This window comes from Talpa occidentalis, unplaced genomic scaffold (genome assembly GCF_014898055.3).
Source record: "Talpa occidentalis isolate TD23 unplaced genomic scaffold, MPIMG_talOcc4v2.1 talOcc4.7, whole genome shotgun sequence".
NCBI classification, from domain to species: Eukaryota; Metazoa; Chordata; class Mammalia; order Eulipotyphla; family Talpidae; genus Talpa; species Talpa occidentalis.
The window spans coordinates 82,344,558-82,368,728 of record NW_023605083.1 but is presented as its reverse complement, the minus strand read 5'-3'; the positions used below and the strand labels follow the sequence as shown (position 1 = coordinate 82,368,728).

At 52.0% G+C, this 24,171-nt stretch overlaps 1 protein-coding gene across 4 annotated transcripts in view; it reads right to left on the bottom strand.

The window, feature by feature from the left end:
• KSR1 (kinase suppressor of ras 1) overlaps nucleotides 1-24,171 on the bottom strand; it is a 152,339-nt gene that overhangs the window by 21,032 nt on the left and 107,136 nt on the right. For 2 of the 4 annotated variants that reach the window (XM_054689274.1, XM_054689273.1), the window contains exons 4-15: nucleotides 20,395-20,854; nucleotides 18,669-18,673; nucleotides 16,019-16,079; nucleotides 12,795-12,878; nucleotides 11,276-11,337; nucleotides 11,068-11,174; nucleotides 8,883-9,051; nucleotides 6,833-6,874; nucleotides 4,431-4,479; nucleotides 3,616-3,664; nucleotides 2,847-3,226; nucleotides 706-802 (exon numbers count right to left, since the gene is read on the bottom strand). In XM_054689274.1, the coding sequence (XP_054545249.1) occupies nucleotides 706-802; nucleotides 2,847-3,226; nucleotides 3,616-3,664; nucleotides 4,431-4,479; nucleotides 6,833-6,874; nucleotides 8,883-9,051; nucleotides 11,068-11,174; nucleotides 11,276-11,337; nucleotides 12,795-12,878; nucleotides 16,019-16,079; nucleotides 18,669-18,673; nucleotides 20,395-20,854 (1,565 nt within the window). Of the gene's footprint in view, nucleotides 1-705; nucleotides 803-2,846; nucleotides 3,227-3,615; nucleotides 3,665-4,430; nucleotides 4,480-6,832; nucleotides 6,875-8,882; nucleotides 9,052-11,067; nucleotides 11,175-11,275; nucleotides 11,338-12,794; nucleotides 12,879-16,018; nucleotides 18,567-18,668; nucleotides 18,674-20,394; nucleotides 20,855-24,171 lie in introns of those variants that run through there. The other 2 variants (XM_054689275.1, XM_037492061.2) reach the window with 2 other exon arrangements.

Here is a 24,171-nt window from a genome sequence, read left to right as displayed (position 1 = left end):
CTGTAGTAGAGCCCTTCCCAATCTCCACCCACCCCCCATCTTTTTTTGTTAAAGATTTATTTTATTTATGCATACAAGAGCAGGGGTACAGGCCAGAGGTGTGGGGAGGGTGAGAGGATTCACCAGAGACAGAGTGGGGAGCAGAACAGGCAGATCTACTGAAATACACTGCTGAGGGGCGCAGTTGGCAAAAAAGGAGAGGTCTGCTGCGCCCTGTGGGTAGCTCTGGGTAGCTCTCTGGCCAGGGATTGAACTTGTGCTGCAGTGGCTAGGGATTGCTTCACAGTGCTGAGACTTAAGCCCTTGTGCCACCAGGGATGTCCCACCCCCATCAATTGTAACAGACTCTCACCAAGCACCCCCAGGCCCAAAGCTGTCCCAGGTCTGAGCATTTTCTCCTGGCACCTATCCAAATAGGGTGATTAAACTCTTATCCCCATTTCACAGGGGAGAAAGCCCTCCCCAAATGATCTACCCAAAGATGGGCAGCATGACCAGGATCCAAACTCCACCTGTGTGTCTTTAAAACTTGCCACGTGCCTCACTCATTTCATCAACACTGCCTGAGTGTCCAGCTCCCACTGGACAAGACAGGGCAGAGGGTTAAAGAGACAGGGTCCCACCCTTGTGGTGCCTGGTGAGAGGCACCACAGAGCAGCCACCACCACCCCTACATAGGCTGACAAAGCAGGGTCTCCCCTTCACCTTGATGATCTCCTGAGCGATCTGCCTGGTCTTGTTGATGTCCAGAGATATCTTGGGGTCCCTCACGAACGAGTGCAATGTCCGCCCCTTGCAGAAGCTGTGGAGAATGGTGGGGTCAGGCAGGGGTCTGGGGCCAGTGCAGCCCAAGACTGCCCTTGTGGAGTCAGGGGAGTGCTGTCCCCATCACCCTCTGAAGGGCTGTAGGCATCCCCTGGATGGTGGGGGCCCCAGAATCCCCGTTGTTAACCAAGCCCAAGTCTCATTCCTCCCAGGGCCAGGCCTGAATGTGCACACACGCTGTTTCCTGAGGCCCAAGCCCGCCCTCCCTGGAACAGAGTTTGGGCTATTTGGAGCCACCCACCCTCGGTGGGTCAAGGCAGGACTATGCCCACTCACTCTGACAGGAAGAATGTGACCTTCTATGATGAGGCAACATCAAGGGTCCAGAGCTCCTCATGATCATTTTCTCATCACAGCATCTTATGACAATTAAGGAATGCACAAGGAGGGAGACAGGGCAGGGGTGGCTGTCAAGGGCGTCAGAGTGATACTGGTTAAGGAGCTTGAGTTTTCGGGTCTCAAACTACACTGGCTCCTGAAACCAGGGTGAAGACGGGAGAGCAAGAATGTGTGACTCAATCCCAATTCAGGGAGAAGGGGACTTAAATTCTGCTCTGGGGGCTAGTTTTTAATCTCCTAGGAGCTAAGTTTCTGGGAGCTGCAGGGACTTTGAGACTGGGCCAGGGGTCTGGAAGGCGGGCTGCTGGATTCCTTCACTGTGTCCCAGTTCCCTCGGTATGTTGTAAACCATGTTAAAGTTTTGGTTAGTCAATGTTTGCTACTTTTTGTATTCCCTTTAAGCAGCCCAAATCTCTTATGAAAGGTCTCAGTGGATGAGTGAGAGAAGGGAGGATGGCTGGATGGACAGTGGTTGGGGCCGGGGTCCTGGGGGGCCCCAGCTGAAGCAACCACAGCGACTCCACAACCTGAAGCTCCACAGGGTTGTGCTGTGGGCTGGTGACCCACACCAGGGGTGGGTGTTCTGGTGGCTGGTTCTTTCTCACAAAGAAATAAAAGAGGTTAATTTTTACTTAGTAAATTCAGTTTGAGAAGAAAGAAAGGTTTCAAAGTACAGAGTCTGGTTACAGGGAACTTCATCAGAACATCAACAAGGGTGCTCTTGGCTAATGGCATCAGAGAGGCCATTACTTTCTTCTCGACACTTCTATGTCAACCCTTAAATTTCCTCAGTTGCCTTTAAGCTGCTCTTTTTGATTTCAAAAGCAAATACCAAAGAACTTTTTTCATGGTATGGACAGTGTTTCGGTTTCACACCCCCAGGTTTCTGGGTGGGTAGACACTAGCACACGGAGGGTGGAGGGGTAAACCCAACGCATTGGAGTGGAAAGGGACAACATGCCCCTCAAGGTCACATACACACTCACACTCACAGAAGCTCACGTTCACTAGGACAGTGTCCAGCGGAAGGATTGGGTTAAATTAGGGGACAGCCAGGAAGTGGCTGGAGACAGAACCCAGAACACAGGGTATGAGGCTTTCCCAATGCCCTTCCACTTCCAGGGAGAACACGCTGGCAGCCTGACATCAGTTGTGTGTGAGCATTTACACCACAGGATCTGATGGGAGCTACCAATCAGTGCTCTGGGGCTGGTTGTTAAACTTTTGCCAGCCACCAGGGCTTCCAGGCCCTGCTGGGAACCCTGTGCAGACCTCAGGCCTTCATTGGAATGAAGGCAGCGTGGCGTAAACCACTGTGACATTTGCTGTGTATTTTCGCAAAGGAATATGTAATTTAAAATATGTCAGCATATGGAAACTTTTTAAAAAATAATGCGAGGAATGATAAGGCACGATTTGTAGCAGCCACCTTTTGGGACTGGTGCCCAGTTGAGGGAGAGAACACTGTTTTTTCACTCTGTAATTTTCTAGAACATTTGCATTTTCTCAAAGAGGTTTCACTAATTTTTTTAATGTCAATGGGTTCTGTGAGGGGGAATGGTTGTCTTCTTTCTGTTTCTCTACATTAAAACTTGCAGTGCCTCCAGGTGCTCACACAAATAACAGCCTGGGAAGGGGGAGGCTGAGGTGGCAACCCCTGTGAGGGCCGGGGGCCAGCTTACCTGGTGATGATGGCCAGGTGGGGGGGGTTCATGCAGGCTCCCATGAAGAGCACCACGTTCTCGTGCCGGGTCTGCCGGTAGTTCATCACCTCTTTCTTGAACAGTTTCAGGTGGTCCTGGTTGTGGCCATCCATCTCCAGCATGCGGATGGCCACCTCACCGTGCCAGCGGCCTCGGTGCACTCGACCCCAGCGGCCCTGCCCAATGGGCTCACCCAGCTCCACCTGCTCAAAGGGGATGTCCCACTCCTGCAGGTACACGCTGGTCTGGCTGGCCTTGCGAGAGATGGGGCCCCGCCAGGGCCGGCGGGAGCTCGGCAAGTCGTCCACCTCGTCCTCGTCATCTTCCACCTCTGACTTGGCAGCCTCTGGCTCCTCGGCCTGGAAGGAGAGGGGAAGGAATAGAGAAAGGCAGCAGATCTGGGCTCAGCCAACTTCTCTTCCCCTCTCTAGGCCTTCAACCAGACAAAGGAGGAAAGAGGCACAAAATCAGGAGGCCACATCCCAGTTCTGCCCTGGCTGGGCAGACAGGTAAACACCAGACAGATCACTTAGTGCCTGTGCCTCCATGTCCTCAGCCACAACACATGGCGGTTGGCCCAGCTTTCCTCATTGTTCTTCCTCCCTTGTTCACCTGCTGCAGCGGGCACCTGGGAGCCAGGGCCCAGGGCTCACACACACACCCCAGGCCCAACATGGGTTAGGGAGGCGGGAGATGGGGAGAAGGAAGCCATCAGGCATGGCTTATCACCTCTTTCTTGAACACTCACCTCCACTTCATGATCCTCCAACATGTCTGCTTTCGTCTGGTCATCAAGCCTAAGAGTAAACAGTTTGTCAAGGAGACCCTGAGGATGGGTCACCAGGCCTGGATCCTTACTTTGACCTGCCTGGCTGTGAGAAAGGCAGTAGGATGCAGTGGAAACAGCAGGACCAGGCTTTGCTAACCTTGGCCTTCTCCAGACCATCTGAGAGGGTGGGAGAGGGGGGTGGGCAATAACCACCAAGGCCCCTTCACAGTTGTTGCCTGTTGGGGTTCTGTGGACACACATAGCACTTGGAACTCAAGAGCCTCACGGTTGAAAACTGGCTGTGTCAACTCTGAGCTGTGTGACCTTATATAATTTCTTAACCTCTCTGGGCTAGTGTCCTCTCTGGACACTGATGATGACACTTTAATAGCTACTTCACTGAGCTGAGGACTGTACTGAGGGATGTGAACCCAGCACTGAGCAGGGCCTCCCACAGAGAAAGGGTTCCCTAGACAGCAGCTGTTTTAAAGATGGTCTCTCTAACTCTGAATGGCCTTTGCCCACGCACCCTGGGACACAAGCTCCCTCTTGGTTCATATACAGACCCACCCAATGCTGACTCCACTGACAGAAGGCAAATAAACCCTTCTGGCTGGGCTCACTGGGCCAGAGGATGAATTAGTTCAAGGACTTTCCCAACTGGCTTCCCAATACATGGCCGTGTCTAGAGATGGGAGCCAGAAATTTAAAGGTGGTATGGGAGGTGTTCAGGCCTGTGTGCCTAGCTTTAACGGAGCCCACGGAGGAGAAGGACACGGCACTGAGGTGCTTACCGGGTACTGTCTGCCGCTTCGGGGGCTGCCTGCGGAAACGCTGAAATGTCTGGAAGGAACAAAGGGCAGATGCAAAGATGAGACCAGCTTCCCACTCCAAGGACAGAGAGCGTGTAAAGCCAGCCACATGGGAAGCGGTCCCTCCCCTGAGTAGCCCTTACAGAGCTGCACGTGTGTCCTCTCCAGGCCTCTTCCACTGGGGCCAATATGCACTTTTCCTAAACTCAGCACCATCGTGGCCTGTCCAGCCTTGGTTATGCTTGTCCCAAAAGGGGCTTCTCAGTTAACACCATTCTTCTGTGGGCAAACTGCTCCAACACCAGCAATCAAACTGAGCTAATTGTTACCAGACACCAGATCCCGCTGTCCGCAGGTGAAGAAGGTACAGACTGCTGCACTCAGGCCAGCAGAGGCTGCAGGCAGGGGATACCAGGTGCCTGGCTCAGCTGCTGGGAATTCTGGGGGGAGCCAGGGCCCTGCCCCCAGGGTTTCTGGGTTTGGGTCCCTAGTGGGACCTCGGGGCAGAGGAATTCACAGTTCACACACCCGAGCATCTGGGGCTGACCCTGGGGAGCATGAGTTTTTCCTACTTTGAGCACTGAAAGTCCCGTATCTGGGGACCCCAGACTGACAGTCACTCCAGCATGGAACCCACATGTGACAGGTGAGACCCTCCAAAGCTGCTTCTGCTGCTAGGCTCTTTCTGATCTCTGCATCCCTTCTCATTGAACTCAGGGAGGCTGCTGGCACCACACACTCTCTCTCCTCTGTTTTCAGCAAAAGGAGAGAGATTGGAGGTGGCAGTGGCTAAAGCTATCAGTGGCCTCTCCCTGCCTCCCAGGACAAAAAGCCTCCCCACTAAGCACCCCTCACCCTGCCTTGGGGTACTCTCCAAGACTATGCTAAAGTCACCTGAGCCAGAGGATTGCCATACCTTGGACCTCACAGACTTGGAGAAGCTGAGAGAGGCTGTAGGCTTCTTGTCGGGGAAATGCACACGTGCACCCAATATTCTGTGCACAATCTCTGAGGAGGTCTGGGTGCTGACTGCCTCTGCTGAGGCCTCCCCCAGCACCACCAGATTTCCAGGGGCAGCCTGACATTTTACTCATTCAACACTGCGCCAAGGGAAACACATGCATGGGGGTGGGGGTGGAGAGTAGGGGTTCCAGGAAAAACAGGACCCCAGCAGGGAGAGCAAAATGTCTCTGGAGCCGCATACTTTCCTCAACCATTAAGAGTGCAATTTGCATTCTGCTCTAAAATGTGTCCATGTTTGTTTTAAATATGTATTTCCCTTCCCCTCTCCTCCCGGCATATTTTTACTCCACGATGGAACCTTCTGGAAGAAGAACCATGCTTTCTCAATGCTTTTGGGTACTCCTCTGTATACCACCCTGTAACATATAGCTAGTAACCAGGGATGATCTTGGAGGGGAATTGCAGTAAAAATAGTTGAAATCACAGAGGCAGCTCAGGGAGGCCCAGCAGCACAGCTCCCAGGCTCCTGACCCCTGTTGGCCTGCACACCTGGACAAAGCCAGATGGCTGGTCCTATCAGGACTTAGAAATGCTCTCAAGTCATTCCCCTAATGGATCTGGGGAACAGAGAAGCCTGGAGTAACCAAAATACCACAACTTCTAGATAAGCCTGTTTAACCCAGGAAAAAAAAAAACAACTAATGAGTGTTTTTTTTTTAATACAGACCCTTCATATGGCTAAATCAAGAATTGGAAAGTTGTGGATTATTTATATTAATTGTCACCTGCAGCTAGAGAAATAAGTACTAATCTTACAAACTCCTCATTAGCAGGAATATGGTAAAATGCAAAGTTTGGCATACAGTAGGTGTGCAAGACAATTTTTGTGGATGGGTATGGAAGAAAACTGTCCTGTTGGGTTTAAAGTTTTTTCCTTTAAACTTTGTACACGAAGGCAGCATTTCCAATAACAGCCAGCAGATGGCGCTGCGCATCAAGCTTGGAAAGGCGCAGTCCACTAAATGAAGCCAGAAGACTTCCCCTTGTGTAACATGGGTTAGTAATAGTCTCTTTGTCATTACGTAGGGGATGATATTGTGAGAGCAAAATATCAGCAAAAAATTCTCTCCCCATATTCTGCAAACCAGGTTTCTGCTACCTTGTTGCTGTGTGACTCTGGACAAATTGCCTGCCGTCTCTGTGCAAGAGTCTGGACACCAACTTCGGTGTACTTCTTGCCTCTGTCCCTGTGAGAGACTCAAGGCTGCTCATCCTTCCCCATCCCTGCCCAGTCCCAACTGCTCTCAGTAGGTGGGTATGAGACTTAAATACCTCCAGAGTGCTCAGGGGAAGGGGCCCTGATGGGCTACACTGAGGGGGTCATGGCAAGGGAGGTTAGTGGAACCATGCAAAGGACTCACCTGGAAAGATAAACTGCTGTCTATGATGAATGAAGTAGGTAGCTTTAAACAGAAGAGGAGGTGAGTCACACACAGAACAGCAAACCCAGCGAGGGAGGAGGGGACACAAGCATGGGCTTTGGAGAGAGAAAGGGGTCTTGTGTATGTGGCTGGGGCCACCCCACCCGCCCTGCTTCAGGAAGGCCTGGCCAGGGTGGGCTGATCCACAGGAAAGAGAAAAAGAGCTGGAGGACATGGGCGCTGGCAGCATCCTAGTCCCTGAGGCTACTCTGTGGCAGAACCCTGGACGGTTCCGTTCACCTCCCATCCCCACTTGTCTGCTGTGAAATGTGCGCGAGCCCAGGAGAGCAACATTCAGGGGAGAAAAAAACAGTGAATCTGAATGACAGTGCTGTGTGCAGAGAATGGCCTCCCCCTTGGCCCCACATTCACCCACAGGTGTTGAGGCTTCCGTGACTTCACCTCACCATCGCCCCCCAAAAAACCTCTCTCTAAGGGTATAGAAGGGGACACACTAGGGACCTGGACTCTGGCACCAATTGCTTCTAACCCCAGCTCTGCCCCTTTGAAGGTTCTGGGACTCCGAGAGTGGGCTAATCGCTCACACTGTAAAGTGGTGGTACAAATAACCTTTTCCCAGGCTTATCCTCAAAGAAAATGAAGTGCTCCTGCACAGTACAGAGTTCATGTGGGAAGAGTTCATTCCCCGGGCTAGTGCCACGCCTGCTCACGGCATTGCTGAGGCCAGAGAGATAACAGACCCTGGGGAGGGGGAGGACTCTGAGCAGGGGACAAGGAGGCCCCCCTAGGACATCAGGGAAAGCCAAGACGCTTTGGCTGACAGCACAGAAAGGACTTTTTCTATGGCTGTTGTTTTTCAAACAGGCTCTTCCTTTTAGAAAAACTTAAACTTAAGAGGTTAATCAAAAGGTTCAGTTTCAGGGCATAATAAGGACAACAGAACAGGAGAAGAGGTTAATCAAATGGGCCATCGCCCAGTTGCAGGCGGGGGAGCAGTGGGGTGTGCTCAGATGATGCATTAGTGTCAGAAGAGCTCCAGCTGGGTATGTGTTAGGGCAAAGGGACAGGCAAAAGAAAAAAAAAGATTCTTACAAAATCTCAGTCTCTGAGCACCCTGAAAAGAAGTCCTTAGAACCCTGGTGAGAGCAGGGGTCCCCTGGCACAGGCAGAACTGTGCCTCTGTTCTCCAGATCGAGGCCTGAGCTGGACTGCATGGGCTGGAGCTGGCAGCAGGCCTGGGCCTGGAGCAAACTGGGGCATCCCAACCACGCCTCCCTCCGGGCTGCCAACTAATAAACCGAGATGGCCCCACTCTGTCCCTTGGAGAAGCTGACACCCCAGGCTTGGCCAAGAGGTGGGGGGGATCCTGGCCTACAGGTCCCAGGACAGCCAGAGCTATGGTGACATCAGAGGTCAGCTCTGGCTCAGGTCCGCTCCAGCACACGCTCCCCAGTGGACTCAGCATCCTCACTACACAATGGGGAAAATCTAATTCCAACTTCACGTGGGCTCTTGCTTACGGAAAAGAGAACAAAAGCTTCCCTTATTTAAGTAGCTTGTCCAGGTCACAGAGCAGGTGAGCATCAGAGTCTCAGAGTCCCTCTCCCAGGTCTTCTGGACTGCCTCAGTTCCCAGCCATGCCTGCTCAGAAGTCAGCCCTGAGCAAAGACTAGCCAGAAGAGCCACCCCGAGCCCAGGAGGGCAGCCTGGGATTATGTCAAGAACCAGGCTTTATGTTAGACAGACCCGGCTTTGATCCTGGCTGTGCCACTCACAGGCTGTGGAAAGGGAGGCAAGCCACGTCTCTCGGAAACTCAGGGTCTCCATCTGAACAATGGGTGAAGTGACCTGTCCCTCAGAGATGTTACCAGGTTTGACTAGGGTCACGCTCTTGAGCTTGGCACAGCACCTGGCTCCCAGCAAGTGCTCTGGGTGGCAGCGGTGTTTGACCTTGAGCCGCCTGGGATGTGCAGAGAGGGGACATCAGATCTCATGCCTGAGTGCAAGAAAAAGCCCAAAGGTGTGGTACCTGGGAAGTTGAACCTGCTGTCCCTCTGGCCGGGTGAGGGGTTGGGGGGCGTGGTGGCACTGGGAGGGTTAGACGATGCCGGGAAGGGCGCAGGCGAGGAGGGCGTGGAGGACGTGGTGGAGGATGGGTTGCTGCTGGAATCCAGGTGGTTCATGGCTGAAGGGTGCTCCTGCAGGGCCAGAGACATGAGACACGGGCAGGGCCTGTCACACCCCCGGCTGGGACCCTCACCTGTCAAAGGTGAGGTCAGCCGATGTGCTGACATTTCACCCATCTAATCTTTGAGGGAGGGATGGCACGGAGTCCCTCACCTCGATGGCCCTCCCCCAGAGGACTCCTGCACATCTTTCCCACTTCAGCTCAAATGTATTTTCCTCCCAGAAGCCTGCCCCGAGCCCCGGCTGGGACCATACTCCTCTTTATCCTCCCATAACTCCCAGCACTTCTCTGGGCACCTGAACTATGCTGGGCTAGTACAGGCATAGGGATGCTTTAACGATGTTCCCCCGCACACGTGTCCTGTGAGAGCAGGGACCCCCACCCCCTTGCTGTCACACACCCAGTGGCTGGCCCTGAGCCCAGCACACATAGTAGGGTCCTGTAAAGAACTAAATTCAACCTCCTACAAATGCCTCTTTAGTCTTTAGTTCACAGGGGATACCTAGTCAATATTCCCACCCCTCTTTTGCAGACCTGCTGGCTAGGTCCACTCGGTGGTTTGGGCCCTAGCAAGGCCATAGGAGTACCCGAAAGAGGGCTGTGGGGAGATGGGTCTATACTGGGTGGGGCCCCAGAGCTGACCAACGCTTTCCAGACACCAATTTTTCAGCATGTGTGGAGGTCTCCTTGTTAAAAACTTGGGACCAAGTTGTATTAAGTGCAAAGTTCAACAGTTTTCTCTTGGCAGGCCCTAAAGGCTCTGGGGTGCATGGTGGACTCTGGAACCCACACCACTGACGCAGTGGGCCTCCCTGTCCAAGGATGGCAATGCCCCTGGTTATCACACTGAAGGGGCAAGAGGGAGCTGGCTTCACTGAGCTCCGTGCTCGCCATTCACACTCAAGGCTCTAGTTCCTCGTCCAGCTCCTGTAGGCAGGGCCAGGCCAGCAGGCAGGGAGTGGCCACCGGGCAGGCTGAATCCCAGCTCCCCCACCTGCACTGGCATGACCTTAGACGAACCACCCCACCTTTCTGAGCCACAGTGTATTGTCTACAAAACAGGGGCATCAACTGCGGCCTCGCAGAGTCGTCCAGTGGCTCCAGGTTTCAGTACAGAGGATCCCTGACCACGTACTATGTGCCAGGCAACCATGCAGGCACCAGGGCCCCAGAGGGATGCGACAACATGCCTTGCCCTCCAGTCTCCAACCCGTCAGGGAGACAGAAAGCAAACACCAGAAGGGTGAGTGCTACATGCGACGTCAGGAGCAGAGCCACGCTGGGGAGGGCAGGGCAGTGAGAGCCTGCCCATAGGTGTGTCCAGGCGAGGCTCCCTGGGGGGGCTGGAAGGGTGCTTCAGAGAGTGGGCCAGCAGGCACAAAAGCCCCTGGGCAGGACTGGGCAAAGCCCATCTGAGCAAGGAAGGGCAAGAGGGAGCGCAGTGGGAGGTCAGGGAGACAGGGGAACCTGCAAAATGCCTGGCACCTGGGAGCACATATTAACTGCTAGTCATATTCTAGTAAAGACCACAAACAGGGGATACTGGGCAGATGATACCCCGTAACTGTCCTCAGCAACACGAGAGACAGGCACCCCCAGAAGTGGGTAGTTGGAGGGCCAACGAGGTGCATGAAGGAAGGGGAGTCTGAGTGGGTCTGGAGGGTAAGGACTGGGTGTCCAGGTGGGCAGAAATACAGAAGCAGAGGCCCAGGGCATGTGTGGGTGAATGTACACAGTGAGTGAGGGGGTGCAAGGATGGTGCATGGCTGGGGTACACTTGGTATAGGACAGGTGCAGAAACACTGCTGGCCAGGCATGGAGTGGGAGTTGGGGCCCGGTGATAGAGCAGGAACCTGCTGGCCTGTGGCAGGCTGGAGACGAGTACTGGCTAAAAGGATGGCAGGTCCCCAAGGTCATAGAGGTTAAGTTACCCCTGTGAATTGAGCATCAGTATCCCTGCTCGGAGACCGAGGCTCCAAGAAGGCAAGGAATTCATTCAGGGTCACCAGGCTGTCACTTACTGTACCTTCTTTGTCAGTGCTTTGGGGAGGGTTCCAAAATGGGGTTCAGCCGCTCTGTCCACTGGATTGTTGATGTCTGAAGGAACAGATTCTGTCCTCCGAAGTTTAGGTACTGCTTAAAAAGAGGGAGACCCATCAGCAGGGAACAGCTCTAGTGAAAAAAGATTCACCCCAAATCCAAAAGGCAGTAGAGGGAAGGGGCAGGAAACTCACGTGGAAGGAAGGATATTCTACAGGCAGGTGCTTCTTTTGTGCACTTGTTATGGCATTTCAACCTGGGGAAGAAGCAGGGTCAGGGTACAGAGGGCCACTGGGGTCTCCTGGGCCTGACCTGGCAACAATGTGCAAGACACCCCACTTTAACAGCCTCGATTTCTACAGCTGTGCCAACAAGCAGTGGCACCACTGTGTAGAGCATCCTCACGTTAACAGTACCAGCAGCTCCTATCAGCTGAGCATCCATCAGACACCCACTATTGTCTACCTAGTCTTCACAGGAGAGCAGTTATACCCATTTCGACTTCTCCTGTGTGGGGCACCTATCTATCTCTTTTCTGCAGAAAAAGATGGCTCTCCATCCACGTTCAGAAAGCTCAAGATAAATCTGAACTTACAAAGAAAGATGAATTTGGAGAAAGTCTGTACTCCACCAAAGCCCCCCAGCATGCAAGAGGTAGTACCCCAGCACAGGGCATGCAATCTGAGGGACAGCAAGAGTGGAAAGAGCTGGGTTTTGGTCCTGTCTGCTCTACTGCCCCTGATTCTCAACCAAACATCATGACAGTGGGGGCTCTGCCAAGCTCACACTGCAATCCCAGGAGAGCACGGGCTCAGAGGTCATCCTGTGCTCTCTGCATGAAAAGCACTACCTGAAGGGAAGCTGGAGGTACCCAATTTACAAATAAATGGTCAGGAGCCAGCATATCCAGACTAGTGAGAAAGCTCTGGCCTCTCCTTGGTGGTCAGGAGAAGCACCAGGAAAATGCAATATATTCAACCAACATGGACAAGATCCATCACCTACAATCTGGCTGGAGCCCAAGGGCTTTTACGCATCCTAGTTTAGATTTTCAGAGCAATCCTGAGGGACAGAAACCTGGAATCTTCTTCCTCAATGTATAAATCAACAAAAATCAGGCCCAGAAAGGGCAAGCACCTTGCCCCAGGTCACACAGCAATGCTAGGGCAAAGTTAACAAGTAGTACAGGCTCTAGGTCCACACTCCATTAGGGGCAGGCAGAGGCAGGGAACAGGTTCTGCTTATCCCACACTTGCCCTTCTTTCCAACTAGAAACTATAATAGTTGGAAAAAAATTGAAGCTGTAGATTTACAGAATCTACCTTGTCCCCTCTGTCAATACCATGAGCTATCTGTGTTTACCACCAACTCTTTCCTGCCCATGTGTGCTAAAATGTAAGGATGAACCTCAGAAGTCCTTCCAGTGTACAAGACGGTCCTCCATTCTTCTCTGCCTTTGCCCAGGATGCTCCCTTGGCCTGGAATTCTCTTTCCTCCCTGGACTACCTAGCCATACTTCAAAGCCCATTTCAAATATTCCCTTCTTCTGGGAGTGCCTTACTCTCTGGTGGGCTGAATGGGTTTACAGTATGTTTAGGGGCACTCCTTTGAACTCTGACTTGACCTTAGATAAGGAATCAAGTAGCCGGCCTGTTCCTAAAGTCAAAGCGTGAAGATGGCGCCCTGCCTGGCCTCCCACTCAGCGCCCATCACCTGCAATGCTTGCACTTCACTCCAAACATCATGCTCTTCTGGCACACATGGCAGACCTGAGACAGCCAGGACTTGGTGGAGAACCTGCAGGGGGACACAGGAAAGAGCTCACGTGGGCCAGGAGGCCAGGGCATGGTCAGACAAGAGTTCCCGGACAGCCCTAGGGAAAGCAGGGGACTTGGTTCCAACTCAGAGCTCCGGCAGTCTCTCCCAGGGAGAGGAAGGACACCCAGGGGCCATGGTTCCCTCCCCCTCCCCATTTTCACCCAACATTCAGACTTCCCCGCCACAAAGTCATCTTGTCAAAACTCCACATCAGTGTGGCTGCTCACCAGCCCTCCGGCAATAGCAAGGACAAGTGTGTTTATCCTTTGACCCAGCAATTCTAGTCTTAAGAATTTATTCAACAGGGCGCAGGGGTTAAAGTCTCAGCGCTATCAAGCTATCACCAGCCACTGTGACATGAGTTCAATCCCCAGCCAAAGCTAAGCCACATGGCACAGCAAACCTCTCCTGTCTTACCTTCTGCTCCCCTCAGCAGTGTATTTCAGTAGATTCGCCTGTTCTGATCCCCACTCTCTCTCCAGTGAATCCTCATCCCCCACCCCTCTAAACTACACCCCAGGTCTTGTGTGCATAAATAAATAAAAATAAATCTTAGAAAATTATCCAACAGATACTACTATGGGTGCAAAATGACATGCAGATAAAGTTACCCCCTGCAAGTCTGTAGCAGTTAAAAGCTGAAGACACCTATGTCATTGAGGTGACTAAACTCGCTAAGGTACCATCTAGGCATACAAATGAACACTGCGCTGCCAGAAAATAAATAAGCTCTTTTTGTGCAAATACAGAATGATCTCCAAATTACAATGTCAAGGGGGGGTGGGGGAGGAGTAAGGCACAACACTGTATGAGCCCATTTAAATGAAGTACTGGAAAAATTAATTGATCATGACCTCTGGGAGGCCACACCATCAACTGGGTGGAACCACAGACAACTCCAGGGGTGCCGGGACACTGGACTCGTCATCTAGCTGGTATGCATGGGTGTAACACATGTCAACCCATGTCAAAAGTTATTTTAATGACTGTCAAGTCATTCACATGCTAAGCACTAGATAAAGTGAAGCTCAAATAAAATGAAAGCAAAGCATAAAACTGTGTATAATATATGCAGTATTTGTGTGAAAATAAAAAAGGAGGCGGAAGAACATACATATGTATTTGCTTGCATAAAAATATCTCTACAAGGACACACAAGAAACTAAGATCTGCTTACAGGGGGCCGGGGGGCTGGGAACAGCATGCGAGGGGATTTTTCTCTATTTATACTTCTTGAATTTTGAACGTATGAATGCATTTTTCACTCTAAACTAAACCGAAATTAAAATAAAAACCACGTGGGATAGAAGAATGGGGGCTGAGTAGGTGGTGTCCTCCAGAAAAAGGCCCAAAGCCTGGCCATAGGGTAGGATCCAAGGGCAGAAAGAACTGATATTTTTGGAGAAAGTGACTTTTAAAGACATAGGGCATTGTAACAGCAAAGAGCAACAGTATTTGGGGAGCAGTCTGCAATGCACCCATAAGCATCAGCTCACTTGGTTTTTATACCACCCACCACCCGCCCCCCCAGGAGTTAGGCAGGTCCGTGATAGTACATAGACAAGAAAACCAGCTCTGAGAGGTTAAGGGATGTTCTCAAAGTCACATAGCTGTGTGTTGTGCAGTGGGGGCTAGACCCCAGGTTTCTGAACAAAGTTGCATGGCTTCTCTGAAAGACCCAGGGGCAGAGTGTGAGGGAGAGCTCTGGGCTTGAATCCTGCCAGCTGCTGGCTATGGGAGGCCTGGAGCCCATGCAAATGGGCCAACAGGCCAACCTCATGGGGATTCTGGGGACGACCCCATATGTGCCATGTCATTGAGGGGCGCCTGCAATGTGAAGGCGGCACTTGAATGTCACTGTCTCCACCTAGCCAAGATGGGTGTTTCAGGGTGGGGCGGTGGCCTGAGACAGGGTGCCTACCTCCCTGGGGTGCCTCATTAAGGAGTCCAAACTCCATCTCCCTGGGACCCACATTCTCTTCCCCTCTGGGCTCAGTGGTATCTGAAATGTTACCCACTAGGTACGGCCTCAAATCCCCCATTAAAGCAGGCACAGTCAAGACAAAAATGAACAGGTATCACCTGCTGGTCCTGGTGTCTCTTGGGTAATGCTGGCCTCTCTTGGGCTGGAGTGAGAGGTGAAATGCCACATGATGCACGACACCCTTTTCATTCTTGGGACAGGACAGGAGGAAGCCCCATTTTCAGAGGGAGAAACTGAGGTGTGGAGTTACTGCCTATAACTCCAGGGAAGAAGTGGGCTCCTGGCCCGTTGGGTCTCAGGAAGATCACACTTGGCACGATGGCCATGGCGAGGGAGGCACTGGGACCTTCGGTCAGAGAGCCAGCTTGTGTGGTGCCGGGCACTGTCCTCCCCAAGGCTCTGGGGTACAGACACCCCAGCCTGACAAGACTCCAAGTAGAGGGGCCTGAGTGTCAGCTAGCGGGCTCCAGCACTGTCTTACCAGCAGTGGCATGACCCAAGCAAACTCACAACTCACACTCCATGGGGGAAATGAAAGCCTTGGCAAGTTGCAAAGCTCCTGACAAGCACTCCTTGTGGTGTTTACAGCTGCCTGCAAACATGGAGCCAGAACGCCAGCTCCCAAGGCACCATATGGGGTGATGGGGTGCGGCTGAGGCCTGTTGTTTGCAGCACACGCCAGCCTCACAGCCTCGACAGTGCTGAGGCCAAGCCCTCTGGACAGTCCATGAGATGAACCCACAGCAGCGCTCCCCACATGCACGGCGCCGCAGTCCTTGGAAGTGGTTGGAAATCCAAGCTGCCAGGCCAAGAGCGGTAGGGATGGGACCACGGGCCTGGGTGTCTGAAGTTTCACATGTTCTATGGGGCTTTGATGTGTTAGGAAGCTCTCAGCTCTTCCTCCCTGAGATTGGGACCTTTCTCCTGGGACCTGTATTCTGAGAGGGGAAACAAGTGGTTTCCCTCAGCAGAGAGGGAAGAGACCCACGGAGGGACCGAGGAGGAGCGAGCAAGCCCATATGCCATGGGGACAGGCAGGCTGCGTCCAGAGGTGGTAGAGATGCCTCCCATCTCAGTGAGGGCTCTGGTGTGTGTCCCAGCTGTGTCCTCCCTACCCCGGGCTGGCGGGACCTACCTGTGTGTCACTGATAGCCCGATGTCCCTTCGTACCATCTGTGGGGATCCGTGTGGGAGATCTGCAGGGAAAGAGGCCAGGTCGGGGAAGCTGAGGAAACCCCAACGGGACAGCTCATACCTGTGACTTTCCCTTTCAGAGATTACAGGCGAGATGGGTGAGGTGATTCACTGCATAGCAGAGCCACATTTCCCTGAACCTCTATCCATGAAAACAGGGATGAGCCACTCTATCCCAGGGACTCAGTGTGATCAGCCTCACGAATGGCCTGCTTCTCTGGTAATGTCACGGTCTGGCCTCTGGGATGGTTCAGTCTGCCATCTCTGCGCAGTTTCTAGCTCCAGTGGAAGCTGGGCTTGCGAGACAGAAGGAACAGCAGAGGTGGGGCTACAAGTCTCCCACATTCCCCATCTCTTGCACTCTCTCATGGATGCACTCACAGGTACATCCAGGTTTCAAGAGCTTAATTCTGGCCACTTTCTGTTAAGTGGGCAGAAGCTGCCTGACCTGTAGAGGAGGGATGGAGGCTGATTATCCACACAGCACATCCAGTGCCTTTCCAGCCAGAAGCACCTTAGAATCTTGCTCTGAGAACCCCCGTCAGATCTCGGAAGGCAGAGTGAGGACAAGGTGAAGTGTGACCTCATTCCCACATGGCACGTCTGAGCCTTTGGGAAGTCTCTGGCCATAAACTCTCCTGCCTGTCCTCCTCAAGGGCATCCTGCTCTCCCTCTTCTAACCCGGGTGCCCCCATAAGAACAGGCTCCTAATGTTCATGGCACTGCATGGAGAAGCAGCTGGAAGCACCCTCTAACCACCGCAGCCCACAGATTTAACCCCTGCCCTCTCCTCCGCCATATGTGTATCCCCACACCTTTATCTCCTCTCCACCCCCTTTCACCCATATTCAACTCTGCCTCTCTCCTCCTGGAATAGGGGCTCTCAACTGTGTCCATGGATGGGGCTTCAGGGGTTCTGGGAACTCTCTGGATTGGTAATCAGAATGCTGTAGGCTCTTCCCTGCAAAGAGTCTAGACTTTCATCAAATTATCAAAGGGATCTGTGACCCAGAGTTCAAGAAACAGCGCTCAAGGGTCTCTGACCATCTCATGCCCTCTGAGTCAGCAGCATCCCCCCTCAAAAGTCACTGTGCCCCTGGGTACTGAATGCAGCTGGGCATACAGCTGGTGCTCTTTAAGTGCTGGTTCACTTAAGATCAAGTACCAACTACCCAACCACAAGGAGATGGGGAGGGGCACTGACTCCTTCGACATCAAGCAGAGTTTGATTGGGACCAAAAGGCCCTTTGCTACATTTCCCTCCTCCTCCCCCCACAGTGATTGAGGAACCCACAATTGTACCTCTACAGCTTCCTCCCCACATCTGCTAGAAAGCGGACTCCTCTCAACTCCCTCCTGAGCCACCCCATCTCAGTCAGCAGCCATGGCCACCAAAGGCATGGCCAAAAAGGGGTTACTAATCTTGAGAATAACAGATCATGGGAAAATGAGATTTCAATTATCTGTCACTAAACACAAACTAAGATTGATTTGTAGTGTTTGCCACAGCCATGGGATAGAAGGAACGTGAGCTGGCACATGTGATAGGCACCATCTGTCTCTGATTCAGATGAAATAGGGGTAGGGCCCAAAGGTCTCATCCTGTCTTCCTGACAACCTGGGAAAGCAGCCTCACTGCCGTGGTCCCTACAGCACTATAGTGACTAGGAGGAGGCTATGGCAGGGGTGCAGGTGCTGGATGCTGGCCAAGGCTCTGTGATGGGCCCTGGGGGCACCTACCCGTGCTGTGGGGAGAGGGAAGTGTGGCCTCCCTCCTACTCTCCCTATGCCTCCCCGCTGGTCTGGCAACCAGCTACAGTCCAGCAGTCACTGCCTGCTCTCCCTGCTCCTACCCTCAAGACCTTGCCCACAGCCTCATTGCACTGCTAAACCAGCTCAGGAGAGTACAGAAATAAACTGCTATTTTGCTCAGGTAAAAACCAGAAATCTCTGCATTTCCACTCAGACAATTAAAAGCAGACTCCAGGGGCAAGGCTGTTTCCCTCTGACTCATGAGAGACAAGCCTCACAGCATAGCCATGTGCAAGAACCTGCTCTCAACTTCAGGTGCCCAGGCTTCCTCTTCCCCCTCCAAAGGCCTCGGGTACCCTTCTATGTCTCTAAGCCTCATTCAGAGTTGAGCTGTACTCATGCCTCTGGGCGGGCCCCTGGCCTGAAGAGAGGGGTCCCAAGACATCAGCTGGGGTTCTGTGGATGGCTGATGTCCACCCATATCGGCAGCCCCTCCCTGAAGCACCATGTGCACCAACAGGAACACACCCCCTGCTACTGAGGGTGCCTACAGGGATGGCAAGGTGGAGACAGGGTCTGCCGTGGGGTCTGCCACAGAACCCGATGTTCTTGAGGTCTCTGCTTTGCAAAGAGCAATTGCTGGATGGGATGATGCCACCTTATCATCTTAAGGCCACCTGTCCGTGCATTATTTCATGAGGTGGTTACCAGCATCTCTGCTTCTGAACTGTGGAAAGGCTGAGTAGACTAAGAGAAGGTCTTAGAAATCCACCCCTGATGGGGACAGCAACAAACACGACTCCCGAGTGGCACAGGGGATGAAAATAAATCACTCTTACCAAACCTGGAGGAGACAAAAAGAGAGAAAGGAGGATTATGGCTGCCTCAGCGTGCTCCCCAGAACATCACCTTTTGGGAGTGAGTGACAGGACAAGGAGCTTTGAGTCCTTGGGGTAGGGGGCCAGACTGGCTGAGTGGGGAATCCCTGAACTCTCTAAGGGGACATATCCTCAATGGGAAGGATTAGAAATGCCCTCTTTGGGTCCTCCTAGTGGGCCCTGAAGCTACACCTCAACACATTAGCTTATCTCAGGTCTGCTAGTTCCCCAGCATGGCAAGGAGAGGTCTCTCTACTTCACAGCTGAGTCTCCCAAGGTCGTGGGCCCATAAATGGGGGAGGAGGAGCCTGCCCAAAGCCCTAGGAGGAGGGGATGCAGGGTCCAGGCAGGAGAAGGGGTCAGTGTGTCACAGAGGATGTGGCAGGCGGGCAAGGAGAACAGTCTGAGAGCATGCAGGTGGTCCCCTAAAGAGGGGCTGGTGGGAACATGCCCTGAGCAATGCCTGGGGGTGAGGGCTACCGTCCTAGGGGTAGACAGCTGGGGAAAATCCCGGCCTTCCAGGCTGCCCTCAGGGGGACGCCAACTGGGTGGCCTGAGTATCCATGTGAGAGCTGGTTTTGGTGGCTCTGTGAGGACCCGGCTCAGAATCCCAGGGTCTGAGTCCAGCTCAGCAGTTGCGGGACCTGAGGACTGGTGTGGTCTGTCTGAGGCACTGCTCTGTGCCAAGAGCCAGAATGTGACCAAAGCCTTCCTGATGCTCTTCTCAGGAAAAAATGAGAAGGAGATGCGCTGGGTTTCACCTGCTAAGAGGCCCTCTGACTGACCCCAGTCCACGTGTCTACACAGTGTTCTCTGGGAGAAGAAGATCCAGAGGGGGAGGAAAGCTGCAGTCTCCCAGCAGGCCTCTTTTTCCCATAAGGAAACCAGGAGCGCCTGCACCGGGACAGGGCAAACAAGTCCACCCAAGACCAGAAAAGGGGTGTCCATGTCAGGAGAGAAGCCTGGTGTCCCAAGCTCCAAAGGTACAACAAGGTGGGAAGCACAGAAATAAAATTCATCCCTGCCCACAAGTGTACACTGATGGGGGTGATCTTTATAATAACAAAAATAACTATGAACTGAAAGTCTATCAAGAGAGAAAAGCTAGTTCAACTATACACTGAAATGATATTGAAAAGTTTAAAGACAAGGTAGTTGGAATATTTAGCGATAAATACTGACTGATAAGCTGTTGGCTCCCGAAAGAGGAAATGGGTTACTGAGGAGAAAGGGTAGGGGGTTAAGTTTATACCGTATCCCCCTGCAAACATGAACTGCAGGAGCTACAAAGTTTTTGCATTTTGGACCCTGTGCCTGTTACACCTACTAAAAATACAGAGAGAATTTTAAAATAAAAAAAGAGTAAGGTATTTTAGAATATCCCGGGAGGTTGGTCGTTACTGCAGCATAACCTAGCCTGTGCTGACTGATAAACTGTGTGACTGCATGTTTGAGTGTCTGTGTGTAAATCAAGAAATCTAGGATTCAGCCCCCAAATTGTAAAGGTAATTTGGGGAGTGGCCTGAGTAGTTGGGATACCTTTCACTTTTTACTTTGCATATTTCTATATGGGTTGCTTTTATCTGGTCTTTTTATTTTAAGCCCATATTACCTTTACAATGAGAATATCACAGTAAAAACTTAACGGTAGATGGCAAGCTCAGCACCTGCTGGCAGGAACGCTTACCTCATTGGGGAGACCTCATCAATGCGGTTCCCCAGCTGAGACTCGTGGGACTTGCTCCGTGTGAGCGTGGGGAAGCTGGGAAGCAGCTGGAAGACCTTGCGGCTGGGTGGGGGCGGCGTCCGCGGAGGCTTGGGCTTGGTGTGCCGTCGCAGCTGGGGCGTGGTAGGGGGGGTGATGAAGTTATGCAGGGCACGGGGAGTCAGCCGGCCACTGGTGTGCAGGGGGAGACAGGTATCTGAGAGGCCCTCAGTGAGACCAGGGTTTAGAGAGTCCGAGGCAGGCAGCGTCGACACAGAGACAGAGCGGGGACCCTGGGCACTGCTACCCATTCTGCCAAGCTGGGAACTCCCCAGGGGCCAAGGCAGGCTGGCTGCTGAGAAGGTGTCCGAGGAAGACCCTGAGCCACTTTCCCGCCGAGCATCCAAAGAACTCCAGCCTGAGTCTTCTTTATGCTCCCCTCCTGTGAGCCAAGAAGTCAAGTCACAGATGGCTGAGGCTAGAGGTATTTACAGGTGAGGTGGTTAGGGCCCAGATAGGCTAAACAGCTTACCCAAGGTTGTACAGTTCCTTGGTGGAAGGCTTCAACTACTAGTTTCTACCTTGTTTTCAAAGGCCTGTCTCACACATTATATTCTCTGCTCTTTAGTTGACCTTAGGCTACTAGCACAGATATACTGTCCCACTTCATACAGACAAAAAATGAGGCAGAGAGAATAGCAGGTGTGTGGGGTGCATGCCAGAAATCCCTCCAGTCCTCCCTGTCAAAGTGGACAAATTAGGGACCTCAGAGAGGGAAGTGATGGCTGATCTTAATCAGTTAGGAAAAGGAAGCTGGGGTGTGTGAAGGAAAAGGCCACTTCAACAACATTCAAATGTCAAGAAAAGGGGCTGTCTCAACCTTCCAATAGAAAACAGCCTTGAGAATTTGCTAGAAAAGAGACCCAGCTAGAAATTCACTTCCAGGCCTCCCTGGTGGCGCAAGGGGTTAAGCACCACACTATGAAGCAATTCGCAGCCTCTGCAGCACGAGTTCAATCCCCAGCCGACCAGGGAGCAACCCACATGGCAAAGCAGACCTCTCGGTCTCCCCCGCAGCTCCCCTTAGCAGTGTATTTCAGTCCGTCTGCCTGTTCTGCTCCCCGCCTTGTCTCTGGTGAATCCTCTCACCACCCTCCCGCCCCTCAGCATCTCTGGCCTGTACCCGAGCTCTTGTATGCATAAATAAATACATCTTAAATAAAAAAAAAAAAGTCACTTCCTTCTGAGAGGAGCCTGTCCCCGCCATGACCCTTTGTCTGAGCCCCCAGGACCTGGAGGATCTGTGTAGTTCCAACTCAATGGCACAATCTGTTCATTCTTTCAAGTGTACGCTGGATGCTTGGAGGGAAGGTATAAAAGAGATGTACGGGCTGCATCCAGAGAGCCCAATGAGAGTGACACTCACTTGGACAGACGTCTGGTGACTGAGGGACTGCAAAGGAGGAGGACCTTAAATAGCCTGGGGACTCAGGAAGGCTTTTCAGGGGAGGTGGCACCTGGGCTGAGCCAGTTAGGGAAGAAAGGTGGAGCAACTGAACTGGCAGAGTGGATAGCACATGCCAAAGCAGAGGGCACGGGGCACCTTCCCACAACTGCAAAGAGCTCTGTGTCCTTGAGAGGTCAGGATGAGTCAGGGAGAAGCAAGAGATGAAGTTGGAAGGTCAGCCCATGAGGGGCCAGCTCAGAAGGGTCTTGCAAAGGATTTTAGGTTTGACCTTACCAAAGAGGCAGGGGAAAAGAATCCTATCTGCAGACCCACTCATGGGGAAGAAGACATCTCCCCTTCCTCATACTTGCCAATGAGCAGAAACTACAGAAAGGTAGATATTGACTGAAGATAAAATGTACTTCCACACTACTTTATTCTTTGTACCTCAATCTTCCCAGCACAGCGATGGTACTGAGATTCAAAGAGGCACATACATTGCCAAGGTCAGACAGCTAAGCCCCCACTACTGCACAGGGCCTCCTCCCACAAGACCATCAATTTTGACTACCCTACAGTGGCACAGCATTGAGAGGTAATGAGTTCTCCATCATAAGAGGTGATCAAGCCTAGCCCACTCAGTCATCCATCAAGGACGATGGGGAAGGATTAGCCTTTACAATTCTTAGGGTTCCTAATACATTCCATCCATCCAGCCTTCTTCCTACTTCACTGCATGGTGAGTTTTCTATTCATTGATCACCTTGGTGGAATAAATTGCTCAGACTTTGTGTTCCTTTTGTTCTTTGAGCTTGCTCCTTTAGAACTGCAGCCAAGATTTTTACTTTAACTTATATATTAGCTATAGAAGGCACACATTTCCTATTGAAGGGATTAAAAGATAAGTTCCATAAATCCACAGGTAAGTCTACCATCAAAGGAAGTAAGCCCCAATTTTCCAGATTGCCTATTCAATCACCATTGCTTCGAGCCAGCTTCATACTATGCATGCCAACACCAGACAACTGGGAGAGGATGCCCAAGCATGACTCTCAGGTCACTCAGTAGGAAAAGCTCTGGGATTGATTAGTGATGTCTGTCACTGATGAAGCACAGGAAGTATCAGCAGGCATGATTTTTCCCCTATTCAACCCCACTGGCACTGAGAATCACCCTTCAGTCATCTTTTTTAAGACCACAAGGGAGATGACATCAACATTTTCCATCACCCCACAGTCCTAATGCTGGCAGAGTACCTAATGAGGGCCAGGTTCTGGTCTAAGCACTTGACCTGAATTCATTTCACCTTCACAATAATCCTACAAGGGAGTTGTCATTACTACCATATACAGATGAGGAAAATGAGGCACAGTGGGGTTAAGTAACTAACCAAGAGTTCAAAGTGGCCAAGCAGAGTGGTTCCAGCAGTCTGATTCCACAGTTCCTCTTTACGACAACCAGACTGCTCTCATCAAATCCTGTTGAATGCAAGGAAGATTGTGACTGCATGACCTAAGACTGGTGCTCACTGGTGCCCACTTTGTGCCTAATAGGTGTCCTGAAGTATGACCACCACTGGGTAGACCCATCTGCACACATCCTGGCCTGTTGGGATGTAGGATACCACAAGCTGATATCAAATGGGAAGGCTGGATCTGGCAATGAGCCTCTCCCAGGGGCCTCCTCCAGGCAATAGTGGAAGAAGCACCTTTTGAAGAAGGAGCCTCATGCCAGGGGTAGGACCCAGCAAATCACCCAAAACCTTCTTGTAGCTTTACAAAATGAGCTTACCACTATCTCTAAGGGATGTTGCCACATGTTTATCAAGTGCCTGGCACTCAATAAATAGTGCTTAATAAATTAGTGACCTCCATGTCCCAGCATCTAGAATGGGAAGACAGCAGCCTTCCAAACACAAATGGGTCACCACCACTTGACAACCAGCTTCTCCACAATTCCTTATAATTCAGGCATGGGAGGGGAGCTGACAAATTACCCCAAGATTAAAGCTTGGGTGCCAAGTGTTTTTAAACTTCCACAACATGGAAACAACTCAACCACCTTTAAAACCCAAGATTCAAATCCCAACTCTGCCATGGGCAGCTGTATGTCCATGGCTCAGTCCCCTCCCTCCCTGGCCCAGTCTTCTCCTCTGTCAACTGTAGGGACAAGAATGCTGCCCATGTCTTCTTCATGTTTATTTTATTTTTTTAAAGATTTATTTTATTTATGCATACAAGAGCTGAGGTATAGGCCAGAGGTGTGGGGACGGGGTCGGTGAGAGGATTCACCAGAGACAGAGTGGGGAGCAG